At 40.0% G+C, this 15307-nt stretch overlaps 1 protein-coding gene across 1 annotated transcript in view; it reads left to right on the top strand.

The window, feature by feature from the left end:
* The first annotated feature begins 3075 nt into the window (after window positions 1–3075).
* The window catches only part of LOC126983149 (uncharacterized), an 89698-nt gene continuing 77466 nt past the window's right edge, over window positions 3076–15307 (top strand). Inside the window, exon 1 of the mRNA XM_050835647.1 lies at window positions 3076–3407. Coding sequence (XP_050691604.1) covers window positions 3156–3407 — 252 coding nt within the window. The 5' untranslated portion in view covers window positions 3076–3155. The remainder of the gene's footprint in view (window positions 3408–15307) is intronic.

The raw sequence follows: 15307 nt of genomic DNA, 5'->3' as shown, positions 1-15307 counted from the left end.
GATTTCATGAAATGACTGATTTCACACTTTCCCTGTAACATATATATATATATATATATATATATATATATATATATATATATATATATATATATATATATATATATATATATATATATATATATATATATATATTTCAAGGCCAGGGAACTCAATATGTCTTTATAGTGCTGGAAAGGCATTTGAGAATCTCTTTGATCAAGAAACAACTCCTTATTGCCCAGTAAGATCAACATATTTGGTAATATGATGTCATCGGATGTCACGAGAGGTCCTCGAATTTATTCCAGACGACCCGCAGTAAGGCCGCCTACAGTATGACTCAAGTGAACACATTAACGTGCACACCTTCCTTTCCCACTTTAATAATCCGCTCTAATACATTGTTACACTCCACACTACCACTTATGCCACACGTCCATGTAAAACAATGCCTCTCTCAGACTGCTGATACATTTCATATCCCTCAAAAACCCTCCATTTAGGAGCACAGTGGCAGACGTGGCATGTAAATTTGGAACGACACGAAAATTTCAAGCATTACTTACCCTTACAAGGCGAAATCTGGCTTCAATACACCTCCTGCAACGGCTGCGAAGCACTGTTATGCTGTGTTGCTTGAAGTGGGCCTGCAAGCTTCAACATTTAAAGAGAAAAGAGCAGTAATTGGTGTTGACGGTACGCACACGATACACGTCCCAGCTTTCAAACACTCGGGCGTGGGATAAGCCTTTGCAAGTTTGCAACGGCTCCCACTGTTGTTTTTATAAGAGGCATAGGCTTTTATCGGCGTATGAGAGGCATGGTAGAAGGATATTGAAAGTCAAATGATGTACTTGAATCCTAAGTAGCGAAACAATAATAAGAGCACACTGTTGATAGCGACTTAGATTTAACCACAACATAGAACACCCATAGGTTTGGGAATACTAATGAACATGGACATTATATAATAACGTCTTATAAGTTCACCGTAGGGATACATATATTGTTCTGACAATAAAATCATGATGTACCGCTCAACAAAGCAGTAAAATGAGTGGTTGAAAGCGGAGGGCCCTTAGCGCAGGGCAGGAAGGGGCAGTGTTGAGTCAAGGTACGTATAGCAGTCTATGGTCTAGCTCATCTGGGAAAGTTTCACCAAAACGGCTAAGAGAGGATGACTAAGGGTCAGTTAAGAGATCAAGAAGATCGCTAGTAGAAGATAGGCGATAGGCAGAGTTTGACCAGGCACGGTGTCAGCACGGAAGCACAGTTTTTATGGACATACGAGACAGTCCATCAGGACCATAAGCCCTCTGAGAGTTGAGGCCAGAGAGCGCATATAATCTAAACAATCTTAATAACAGGTATAAAGGAGTCAGGGGGGATGAGTAGGAAGAATATGCCCAGAATCGTTCAAAATTGGTGTTTTTACAGAGCGTTTGAGAAACGAGTTCAAACTCTCTATCTTTGATAGCACGGGAACAAACGTGATTAAACCAAGGTTTTTTAGAATGATTAGTAGAGAAAGTATGTGGACTGTATGCCTCCATTCCAGAGACAATCACCTCTGTGATGCGCTGGGCAAACACAGTGAGGTTTCTCTCCTGGAAGCAGTAATCATTCCACGGGAAATCGGAATAGTATATCCTCAGGACGTCCCACCGAACTGAAGCAAAATGCCAGAAGCATCGCTTCTTCGGTGGGTCCAGAGGCTGTGCAGGAAGGATAGGACATGATACAGAAATAAGATTGTGATCGGAGGAGCCGAACGGAGAGAACAGTTTAACAGAGTAAGCAGAAGAGTTTGTGGTAAGGAAGATGTCTAGCATGTTGGGCCTGTCTCCAAGACGGTCGGGTACACGTGTAAGGTGCTGAACCAACTGTTCCAGATCGTTGAGGATTGTAAAGTTGTAGGCTTGTTCACCAGGCTGGTCAGTGAAAGGATGAAAGCCAAAGCTGGTGGTGAACATTGAAATCTCCTATGATGGACATTTCAGCGAAGGGAGAGTGGGTCAAGATATGGTCCACTTTAGAGTCCAAGTCGTCAAAGAATTTTACATAGTTAGTAGTCAGTTTATTATTATTATTATTATTATTATTATTATTATTATTATTATTATTATTATTATTATTATTATTATTATTATTATTATTATTATTATTATTATTATTATTATTATTATTATTATTATTATTATTATTATTATTATTATTATTATTATTATTATTATTATTATTATTATTATTATTATTATTATTATTATTATTATTATTATTATTGTTATTGTTATTATTATTAATGTTATTATTATTATTATTATTATTATTATTATTATTATTATTATTATTATTATTATTATTATTATTATTATTATTTTTGTGTTGATCATTATTATTATCATTATTATAATTTATTATTATTAATATTATTATTATTATTATTATTATTATTATTATTATTATTATTATTATTATTATTATTATTATTATTATTATTAAAATTATTATTGTTATTATTATTATTATTATTATTATTATTATTATTATTATTATTATTATTATTATTATTGTTGGTGGTATTAGTATTAGTATTGATATTATTATTATTATTACTATTATTATTATTATTATTATTATTATTATTATTATTATTATTATTATTATTATTATTATTATTATTGTTATTATTATTATTATTATTATTATTATTATTATTATTATTATTATTATTATTATTATTATTATCATTATTATTATTATAATAAATAATATCAGTAGTAGTAATGAATATTGTCCACTTCATTCAATCTGAAATATTTTTTAATTTTTTTATTGTTATTGTTATTATTATTATTATTATTATTATTATTATTATTATTATTATTAGTAGTAGTAGTAGTAGTAGTAGTAGTAGTAGTAGTAGTAGTAGTAATAGTAGTAGTAGTAACAGTAGTAGTAGTATTAGTATGATTATGACCAATTACTATTAATATCATTGTCATTACCATCATGATATCATCAACATTGATATCATTATTATTTCATCAGTAATACCATTAGTATGTTAGTGATAGTGTCACTAGCGGCGCACCATCTTCACGTGCTCACCACCTCCTTTACCGCCCCGCCAGAGGATCCGGCGACACAGGGATGAACGCATTCACAGGGACATGGTGTTCGTGATGCCTTGCTTGGATTTCATCCCAGAGCACTATGACTGCCACCTGAAGGGCGCGGACGGCCTGATTCTCCTCCACCACGCAGCGCATCGAGGGTGGCCCCCGCGTAAAGTTACCCTGCTGCTGCAGGAAGGCGTGAGCCCCCACGTGCTAACCCCCGACGGCTTGACCCCCGCTGACCTGGCACGGCGGGCAGGACGCGAGGAGACGCTGGCGGTGCTGACCCAGCACGTGTGTGGAAAGGTATGTTGGGGGTGAACACAGCAGAGTGCACTGCAGAGTCTTGACGGTAATGTTAATAGTCATGGTGATCATGATCCTTCCTCCTCCTTCACTCAACTTGTCGAAAATATCCTTACATTATTATTATTATTATTATTATTATTATTATTATTATTATTATTATTATTATTATTATTATTATTACTATAATTATTATTGTTATTATCATTATTATTAGCTTTATTTTCATTATTATCATTATTATTATTATTATTATTATTATTATTATTATTATTATTATTATTATTATTATTAGTAGTAGTAGTAGTAGTAGTAGTAGTAGTAGTAGTAGTAGTATTAGTAGTAGAATTTGTAATAGTAGTAGTAGTAGTAGTAGTAGTAGTAGTAGTAGTAGTAGTAGCAGTAGAATTAGTAATAGTAGAGGTATTATTATTATTATTATTATTATTATTATTATTATTATTATTATTATTATTATTATTATTATTATTAGTAGTAGTAGTAGTAGTAGTAGTAGTAGTAGTTGTACTATTAATCTTATTCTTGTTATTATTATTTTAATCATCATTATTTTTATTATTACTATTAGTATTATTTTTACTCCTACTATTATTATTGTACAGTCTGCATTATACAAGCCTACTCCATTTCCTCTTTTAGTGGCAGTCGCAGGGATGTTTGATGGTTATAAACAGCAATCTTATTGGGTAACATAACATCTGGCTGCCACAGTCTTAATATTTTAAGACTCAAAATCAACTATAATTACTTAACTGACGTCGTTGTTGTCCTCACATTGCTTGTACCGTCAACTGTTTCCTCTTCGTAGGCTATCATAATATTATATTGTCCATGAAATCGGAGTCGCTGTGTGACAGCAGGCTGTTGGCGTGCGACAGTGCTCACCTCAGACCAGCGCGCTGCGACTATGGGCACTGTAGGCACGGCAGCCCTGCATGCACGGATCGCACACTGGCTGAGGGAACGTGAAAGGGCTGTCGTCAGTAACGGAATGTTAGCCCATCGGTGTCGTAGTTGGTATGCTGTTCATTAAGGGATCATTTCACTGTCTTAATGCAGTCTATATTAATTACAGCCGCATCAAATTGAAAAGATTTATCACCACGCCCTAAGTCACCGTGCATTACATAGAAAATAATAAGTCAGTCTTATACTAACCTTAAAATCTCGTGGCAAATCGTAGGAAAAATTGTATAAACAAAAGCAAGTCTTATATATCTGCGCCGGTGTAGCAGGCCAAAGTGTAGGAGCCCAGACTGTAGATTAGCCAATCAGCTCGCAGTATTGGAGGCCAGAGATGCCTACCGCTGCGTTCCCTTGGAGGAAAAATACAAAGAGTGGCTCTCAGCGGGTCGCCCTTCACTGTGAGGTAAAGCAAGGGGGGTAGGAAGGGAGGTAGGGGGGGCGGAACCTAGCCGGTGAGCGGAGCCAGCAATTCCACCAAAAACATGACGTTTCTCGCTCCCAGATGGTCGGGGTAAATGAGGTTGTCTGCCTTATTTCTTCCACTTATCTTATGTTTTTAGTTATTCAACTGCTGCAGTACATGCACTAAGGATGTATGTGCAGGTTTTAAAAGAAAAACACCAACATTCCCTGGCCTTTATTCCATTGAAGCTGAGAAGAAATGTTCCACACCCGCCTTGATCCCTCACATTGCCTCTGTACAATGTTCATTATATATTGACCATGGTCTTACTTTTAATGTAGAAGCATGTACAGCCACCTATGTAGAGCGTCTCAGATCTGATGAAAACTCACTATGAGTAAAGAAAAGGAAGTATTGGGGCAGGAAGGAGAAAAACTTACCAACACGCAACTAATAGTCTTTATTTGACTCGACGTCAACCAACCGTGTTACAAAATCATGCGTGTCATTGTTAAAGGTATATTAACCAGTAAATGCAGAAAATGCAACATACAGGTCAGGCACCAATTACTGAGAGGGGTTGGTTACACGTTTTTACGGAGAGAAATGGTTGTGCAGTGGTGGAGATATCTGGCTTGATCGCCAGGGATGAAAAAAGAGACTTACAAGAGTGGAATAAATAATAGAAAGATAACTCTTGAGAGAGAGAGAGAGAGAGAGAGAGAGAGAGAGAGAGAGAGAGAGAGAGAGAGAGAGAGAGAGAGAGAGAGAGAGAGTAAGAATGAGAGAGAATGCGAATGAGAGAATGAGAATGGGAGAGAGCTAGGGAATGAAAATGAGAGAGAATGAGAATGAGAGAGAATGAGAATGAAAGAGAATGAGAATGAGAGACGGAATAAGAATAAGAATGAGAGAGAATGAGAGAGAGAATGAGAATAAAAGACAAAGAGAATGAGAGACGGAATAAGAATAAGAATGAGAGAGAATGAAAATGAGAGAAAAAGAGTGAGAGAATAAAAATGAGAAAAGATGAGAATGAGAAAGAATGAGAATGAGGGAGAGAGAGAATGAGCGAATGGGGGGATGATAATGAGAATAAGAATGAAAGAGAATGAAAATGAGAATGAGAGACAGAGAATGAGAATGAGAGAGAGAATGAGAGAGATATAAGGAGAATTAGAGAATACAAAATGTGAAAATGAGAATTGGAGAGAGAGAATAGAAATGAGGGAATGAAAATGAGAGAGGGAATGAGCATAACATAATGAAAGAGAGGGAATAAGAATAGGAATGAGAGAGAATGAGAAAGAGATAATGATAATGGGAGAGAGAGAATGAGAATGAGAGAGAAATTGAGAATGAGAGAGAATGAGAGTGAGAATGAGAGAGAATGAGAATGAGAGAGAATGAGAGTGAGAATGAGAGAGAATGAGAGTGAGAATGAGAGAGAATGAAAATGAGAGAGAATGATAATGAGAGAGAATGAGAATGAGGGAGAGAGAGAATGAGGGAATGAAAATGAGGGGGCATGATAATGAGAACAAGAATGAAAGGGAATGATAATGAGAATGAGAAACAGAGAATGAGAATGAAAGAGAGAATGAGAAAGAGAATGAGAGAGAGATAATGAGAATTAGAGAATATGAATGAGAAAATGAGAATTGGTGAGAGAGAATAGAAATGAGAGAATGAGAATGAGAGAGGGAATGATAATAACAGAATGAGAAAGAGGGAATAAGAATAGGAATGAGAGAGAATGAGGAATCGAAAGAAAATGAGAATGAGTGAGAGACAGAGAATGAAGGTCAATGAGATGAGAGAGAATGATAATGAGAATGAGTGAATGAGAATAAGAGAGGTAATGAGGATGAGAATGAGAGAGAGAGAATAACAGACTGAGTGAGACAGAGAGAATGAAAATGAGATTAAGAGAATGAGAATGGAAGACCCACCCACCCAAGCAAGAGCATAAGAACGTAAGGGGTTCGCATAAAGCCCTCTAACTTATACTTGGCAGCCCCTGTCTACCTACCGCGAGTGGCAGTGTAACACCTATAAGTAACAGTAATAGATGGGCCACTAACACCCACACCCACACAGTAATATATGGACACTAACACCAACACCCACACAGTAATAGATGGACACTAACACCAACACCCACACAGTAATAGATGGACACTAACACCCACACCCACACAGAAATAGATGGACACTAACACCCACACCCACACAGTAATAGATGGACACTAACACCAACACCCACACAGTAATAGATGGACACTAACACCAACACCCACACAGTAATAGATGGACACTAACACCAACACCCACACAGTAATAGATGGACACTAACACCAACACCCACACAGTAAGATATATACTAACACCCACACCTACACAGTAATAGATGGGCCACTAACACCCACCCACACAGTAATAGATGGATACTAACACCCACACCCACACAGTAATAGCTGGACACTAACACACCCACCCATACAGTAAGAGATGGACACTAACACACCCACCCACACAATAACAGATGGACACTAACACCCACACCCACACACTAATAGATGGGTCACTAACACCCACACCCACACAGTAATAGATGGACACTAACACCCACACCCACACAGTAACAGATGGACACTAACACCCACACACACACAGTAATAGATGGACACTAACACACCCGCCCACACAGTAACAGATGGACACTAACACCCACCCACACAGTAATAGATGGACACTAACACCCACACCCACACAGTAATAGATGGGTCACTAACACCCACCCACACAGTAATAGATGAACACTAACACCCACCCACACAGTAATAGATGGACACTAACACCCACACCCACACAGTAATAGATGGGCCACTAACACACCCACCCACACAGTAATAGATTGACACTAACACCCACCCACACAGTAATAGATGGGCCACTAACACCCACACCCACACAGTAACAGATGGGTCACTAACACCCACCCACACAGTAATAGATGAACACTAACACCCACCCACACAGTAATAGATGGACACTAACACCCACACCCACACAGTAATAGATGGGCCACTAACACACCCACCCACACAGTAATAGATGGACACTAACACCCACACCCACACAGTAATAGATGGGTCACTAACACCCACCCACACAGTAACAGATGGACACTAACACCCACACCCACACAGTAATAGATGGACACTAACACCCACACCCACACAGTAATAGATGGGCCACTAACACACCCACCCACACAGTAATAGATTGACACTAACACCCACCCACACAGTAATAGATGGGCCACTAACACCCACACCCACACAGTAATAGATGGGCCACTAACACCCACACCCACACAGTAATAGATTAACACTAACACCCACCCACACAGTAATAGATTGACACTAACACCCACCCACACAGTAATAGATGGGCCACTAACACACACACCCACACAGTAATAGATGGGTCACTAACACCCACACCCACACAGTAATAGATTAACACTAACACCCACCCACACAGTAATAGATGGGCCACTAACACCCACCCACACAGTAATAGATGGGTCACTAACACCCACACCCACACAGTAATAGATTAACACTAACACCCACCCACACAGTAATAGATGGGCCACTAACACCCACACCCACACATTAATAGATGGGCCACTAACACCCACACCCACACAGTAAGAGATGGGTCACTAACACCCACACCCACGCAGTAATAGATTGACACTAACACCCACACCCACACAGTAATAGATGGGCCACTAGCACACCCACCCACACAGTAATAGATGGATACTAACACACCCACCCACACAGTAATAGATGGATACTAACACACCCACCCACACAGTAATAGATGGACACTAACACCCACCCACACAGTAATAGATGAACACTAACACCCACCCACACAGTAATAGATGGACACTAACACACCCACCCACACAGTAATAGATGGACACTAACACCCACCCACACAGTAATAGATGGACACTAACACACCCACCCACACAGTAATAGATGGACACTAACACACCCACCCACACAGTAATAGATGGACATTAACACCCACCCACACAGTAATAGATGGACACTAGCACACCCACCCACACAGTAATAGATGGACACTAACACCCACCCACACAGTAATAGATGGACACTAGCACACCCACCCACACAGTAATAGATGGACACTAACACCCACCCACACAGTAATAGATGGACACTAGCACACCCACCCACACAGTAATAGATGGACACTAGCACACCCACCCACACAGTAATAGATGGACACTAGCACACCCACCCACACAGTAATAGATGGACACTAGCACACCCACCCACACAGTAATAGATGGACACTAACACCCACCCACACAGTAATAGATGGACACTAACACCCACCCACACAGTAATAGATGGACACTAACACACACACCCACACAGTAATAGATGAACACTAACACCCACCCACACAGTAATAGATGGGCCACTAACACACCCACCCACACAGTAATAGATGAACACTAACACCCACCCACACAGTAATAGATGGACACTAACACACCCACCCACACAGTAATAGATGGACACTAACACACCCACCCACACAGTAATAGATGAACACTAACACACACACCCACACAGTAATAGATGGACACTAACACACCCACCCACACAGTAATAGATGGACACTAACACACCCACCCACACAGTAATAGATGAACACTAACACCCACCCACACAGTAATAGATGGGCCACTAACACACCCACACAGTAATAGATGGACACTAACACCCACCCACACAGTAATAGATGAACACTAACACACCCACACCCACACAGTAATAGATGGACCACTAACACACCCACACAGTAATAGATGGACACTAACACACCCACACAGTAATAGATGGACACTAACACCCACCCACACAGTAATAGATGAACACTAACACCCACCCACACAGTAATAGATGGGTCACTAACACACCCACACAGTAATAGATGGGCCACTAACACACCCACACAGTAATAGATGGACACTAACACACCCACACAGTAATAGATGGACACTAACACCCACCCACACAGTAATAGATGAACACTAACACCCACCCACACAGTAATAGATGGGTCACTAACACAGCCACACAGTAATAGATGGGCCACTAACACCCACCCACACAGTAATAGATGGGTCACTAACACAGCCACACAGTAATAGATGGACACTAACACCCACCCACACAGTAATAGATGGACACTAACACCCACCCACACAGTAATAGATGGACACTAACAACCACCCACACAGTAATAGATGAGCCACTAACACACCCACACAGTAATAGATGGACACTAACACCCACCCACACAGTAATAGATGGGCCACTAACACACCCACACAGTAATAGATGGGCCACTAACACACCCACACAGTAATAGATGGGCCACTAACACACCCACACAGTAATAGATGGGCCACTAACACACCCACACAGTAATAGATGGGCCACTAACACACCCACCCACACAGTAATAGATGGGCCACTAACACAAACACCAACACAGTAACATGGCGGGGAAAAGCTGAGGAGCTCTCTTGTGGTAAATATGTGCCTCCCAAAATGGCGGGCCTTTGCGGGGCAGTTGAGAAGTGATCAGCTGATCTCTGATGATGACGTCACGTGTAACCCCTCTATAAGAACTCAACAACAGTGATTAAAAATAAATCAAAGATGCCCAATTTCAAAGAGCAAATTTCGTAGAAATCCGACAAAAACTTACAGAAATATAACTATATCATTATTGCGACGTAGGGGAAGCCTGGCTAAACTTTAAAAATCATTTACTCACTCAGCAGAACACATTTGCCCCGTTTTGCGAGAAGCGAAGTAACATTAATAAAAGTCCACCTTGGTTGGTGAAATTAAATATTCGGTTTAGGAGATAAAAATGTCTTACAGGCTAAAGAAGGAGCAAAACATTCCCGAAAACATTAAACTTTATCATGAAGCCAGGCGGCGAGTAAAAAAGATTAACATATTAGTCAAAGCACTATACGAAGAAAACATTGCAGCCAACTGTAAAAATAAAATCCAAAATCCTTCTTCAGTTATATAAACAATAGGAAGGCGACCAGAAGTGGAATTGGACCTCTAACTAACAGCGACGGGGAATTAGTGACTGACAACCAAAACGTTGCGAACTTGTTAAAAAAATATTTTTCCTCGGTATTTAATACTAGCAGTCTTCCCATCATTACCACCAACACCAGGAACAACAACAGTACTAACGTAAACCTCGTTCATGCATTGCCTAACTTTATAATAACTGCCGATGAAGTCCTAAAACCTCTCCAATCCCTTAAAACAATTTAAAGTCCCGGACCTGACAAAATATATCCCATACTACTTAAAGAAACAAAGAGCAAAATACTCTCCTCCCTCGCAACCGTATTCAATATGTCCTTGCTACAAGGCATCGTCCCTCTTGAAATACGCGGTACAGTTCTGGTCTCCCTACCATGCAAAGAACATTGCTAAATTAGAAGGTGTTCAACGTAGGGTAACAAAAATTATCCCTTCCTTGCGCAACAAACCCTATGACGAGAGGCTCTCGACCCTAAATATGTTCTCTTTTGAGAAACGTTGCCTCCGAGGAAAACTGACCGAACGGTTTAAAATACTTAATGGTTTTACGAATGTGGACAAATCAAAATTATTCATAATCGATGACACTGCGAACAAGGTAAAATGGCAGAAAACAAAAATGTGAACAAGTTAATTAAGACTGGCCAAGTGCAAAACGATTGACTTAAAAACAAGTTCGACTGAATCGTCCTTCAACTTAATATTAACTAAAGCAGAAATGGAAAGTTTTGGAGCAATCTGTCTGGGCCATGGGGTTTGTGTGGTCTGAATTTTTATAAATTCTCTCTCTCTCTCTCTCTCTCTCTCTCTCTCTCTCTCTCTCTCTCTCTCTCTCTCTCTCTCTCTCTCTCTCTCTCTCTCTCTCTCTGACGCTTAGCGAACGTGGAATAATGGCACAGAACTTAAATGTAGACAAGTAAATTCAGACTGCACCAATTTTTTCTTCACCAACGTTGTAGTGCGAGAGTAGAATAAGCTCCCACCCTCAGTGGTCCAGTGTAACTCAATTGACTCCTTTAAAAAACAAGCTCGATCGACACCTCCTTCAGCTTATTATGACTAGAATAGAAATGCAAAGATTTGGATCCATCTGATTAATGTAGAATCACTTGGATTTTTTGACAGATCATCTAGTCTGGACCTGGGGTCTGCGTGGTCTGATTTTCTGTGTAAATCTCTCTCTCTCTCTCTCTCTCTCTCTCTCTCTCTCTCTCTCTCTCTCTCTCTCTCTCTCTCTCTCTCTCTCTCTCTCTCTCTCTCTCTCTTGTACTATTTCAAATGTGTCTCTGCAATAATGATAATATTAAAAAGTAATAATAATAATAATGATAATAATAATAATAATAATAATAATAATAATAATAATAATAATAATAATAATAATAATAATAATAATAATAATAATAAATTCATCAAGTATATGTAGCTGTTCACCTTAAAATGTACATTTTGGAGCATACACACACACACACACACACACACACACACACACACACACACACACACTCACACACCGGAAGCTCCGGTAGCTCAATACACCGCTCCGGTAGCTCACTTGGTAGAGTACCAAGCTGCAAGGCTTCACGGCCAAACAGGCGGCGGTTCGAGCCCCGCTCAGGCCGGATTCTTTCCGTTGACTAGAAGTGGTTACTGTCCCGCCTTGAGCAAGGGGGATGGAGTGTGTGGTGTGTGAGGTCCTGGCACTTGCTTACGTCGTGAGAGTACGGGCTGGCGAAGGCGAGCACTTGGTACCCTGAGGGATTTTTTAGTATAGGCGAGGGGGGGAGGAGTAATGGGAGCAATGGGAGGAGTAATGGGAGGGGACATCTAGCTCATAATATAACCAGGCAGCTTAGAAGTAATTCTAGGGGAGTAACAGAGGACGGGCTAAGAATCTTCTATACTAACAGCAGGAGCCTCAGAAACAAGTTAGACTTACTAAGGGGTGAAGCTTGTTCAGAAAATTTTCATAATAGCGATCACTGAGACATGGATAGACACTGCTAATAGAAATTTTAGATCAGAATTTGAAATAACGGGTTATCAGATGTTTCACAAAGACAGAAGGGGCAGAAAGGGAGGTGGAGTTGCGCTATATGTTAAAAACTCACTTAAATGTTTAGTTAACAATTCAGTCAAAACTAACATGGATTCAGAATCAGTTTGGGTGGACGTTTACAAAGGGAAAGAAAAACTAACTCTAGGAGTTATATACAGGCCACCCAACCTTAACAGGCAGGACACGAGTATATTACTACAGGAGATTGGCAGTGCGAGTATGAGTAGAAATGTCTGCGTAATGGGGGACTTTAATTATAGGAATATAGACTGGGAAGATCTAGTGGGTGACCTGGAAGCCGAGGACTTTCTTGAAGTTATACAAGATAATTTCCTTAAGCAGGTAGTTACTGAGCCTACCAGAGGAGATAACATATTAGACTTAGTCCTAACCAATAATGGGAACTTGCTACGTGAGTTGGAGGTGGGCGGAGAGTTAGGAAATAGTGATCACAGAACGGTTCGTTTTAGCTTAGACTGTGCTGTAACCCGCGAACCAAACCCAGTGTTAGTGCCAGATTTTAGAAGAGCAAATTACGAGGGGCTTCGAAGACATCTTGAAGGGGTAAACTGGGATAATTTAGGGATTCATGAGGGCCAGAACTGCGGATTGGAGAGCCAGGAGAACCAGGTAGAAATGTCTTACAATAATTTAATTAGAGTAATAGTAGAGGGGCAAGAACAGCATATACCACAGCGAACACTTAGAAAAGAAAACAATGATCCTAAGTGGATGACTCGTGGACTAAAACACGAGATTGGGTTAAAGAAGGGAATTTATCAGAAAATAAAGAATGGTGAAACACATCTCAGGGGCCGGTACGTCGAACTATCTAGATTAGTTAAGAAAAACACCAGGATAGCAAAAAAGAACTATGAGATCAAAGTAGCAAATGAGGCGAAAAGTAATCCTAAGGGCTTCTTTCAGATGTATAGAACAAAAACACGGGAGAAAATTGGACCGCTGACAACAAACACAGGGGAGCTAGTAGAAAATTACGAAAATATGAGCACATTGTTGAACGACTACTTCCTTTCAGTATTCACACAGGAGGATCGAACGACTATACCGGAAAGAGTTCAGGTGTACGAGGGCGGGGATGGCGATAAATTGAGGGATATAATCATTACCAGGCAAGTAGTTCAGGATGAGATATATAAGCTTAAGAAGAACAAGTCGCCAGGTCCTGACGGGATATTTCCGAGGGTATTAAAGGAGTTAGGTGATGTACTCAGTGACCCACTAACCGACATGTTTAAGATGTCGGTAAATACTGGCTATGTGCCGAGCCTATGGAAAGTAGCTAATGTGACGCCGATTTTTAAAAAGGGGGACAGGTCAGTTGCTTCAAACTATCGCCCAATTAGCTTAACATCGGTTATAGGGAAGATGCTGGAGTCCATAATAGACAGGAACATTCGGGAGCATTTAGAGAAACATAGCTTAATTCACGACTCGCAGCATGGGTTCACAAAAGGTAGGTCATGCCTCACCAATCTCTTGTCCTTCTACAATAAAGTATTTGAGGCGGTTGACAGAGATGAAAATTATGATGTAATCTATCTTGATTTTAGTAAAGCGTTTGACAAAGTTCCTCACCAACGACTGTTGCTTAAATTACAGGCTCACGGAGTAGAGGGTAAAGTTTTGAACTGGGTCAAGGCGTGGCTTAGCAATAGGAAGCAAAGAGTGCAAATCAATGGTAAAAGATCTGACTGGGGATGTGTTACGAGTGGGGTCCAAATTTTTTTGGTATTAGGTCCACTTTTGTTTATTATTTATATCAATGACTTAGATACAGGAATTAGTAGTGATGTTAGTAAATTTGCAGATGATACCAAGGTCGGTAGAGTAATTGAGTCGGATCAGGACGCTAGTATTCTCCAAGGTGAACTCAACAGATAGTATGACTGGGCGGATAAATGGCAGATGGAGTTCAATGTAGGGAAGTGCAGTATTCTGAGTGTAGGTAGGAACAACCCCTCACATAACTATCGCTTAAATGACACTCTCATAAGTAGGTCTGGGTGCGAGAGGGATTTAGGGGTCTTAGTGAGCTCTGATCTCCGTCCAAGGGCACAATGCATTCAAGCTAGAAATCGAGCTAATAGGGTACTGGGATTTATTTCAAGGAGCGTAAGCAACAGAAGCCCCGAAGTCTTCCTCAAACTATATTTAGCATTAGTTAGACCTCATCTTGACTATGCGGTTCAGTTCTGGTCACCTTACTATAGAATGGATATCAAAATGTTAG

This window comes from Eriocheir sinensis, chromosome 53 (assembly GCF_024679095.1).
Source record: "Eriocheir sinensis breed Jianghai 21 chromosome 53, ASM2467909v1, whole genome shotgun sequence".
NCBI classification, from domain to species: domain Eukaryota; kingdom Metazoa; phylum Arthropoda; class Malacostraca; order Decapoda; family Varunidae; genus Eriocheir; species Eriocheir sinensis.
Note: the sequence above shows the minus strand (reverse complement) of the source record. Positions and strands in the feature narration are given on the sequence as shown.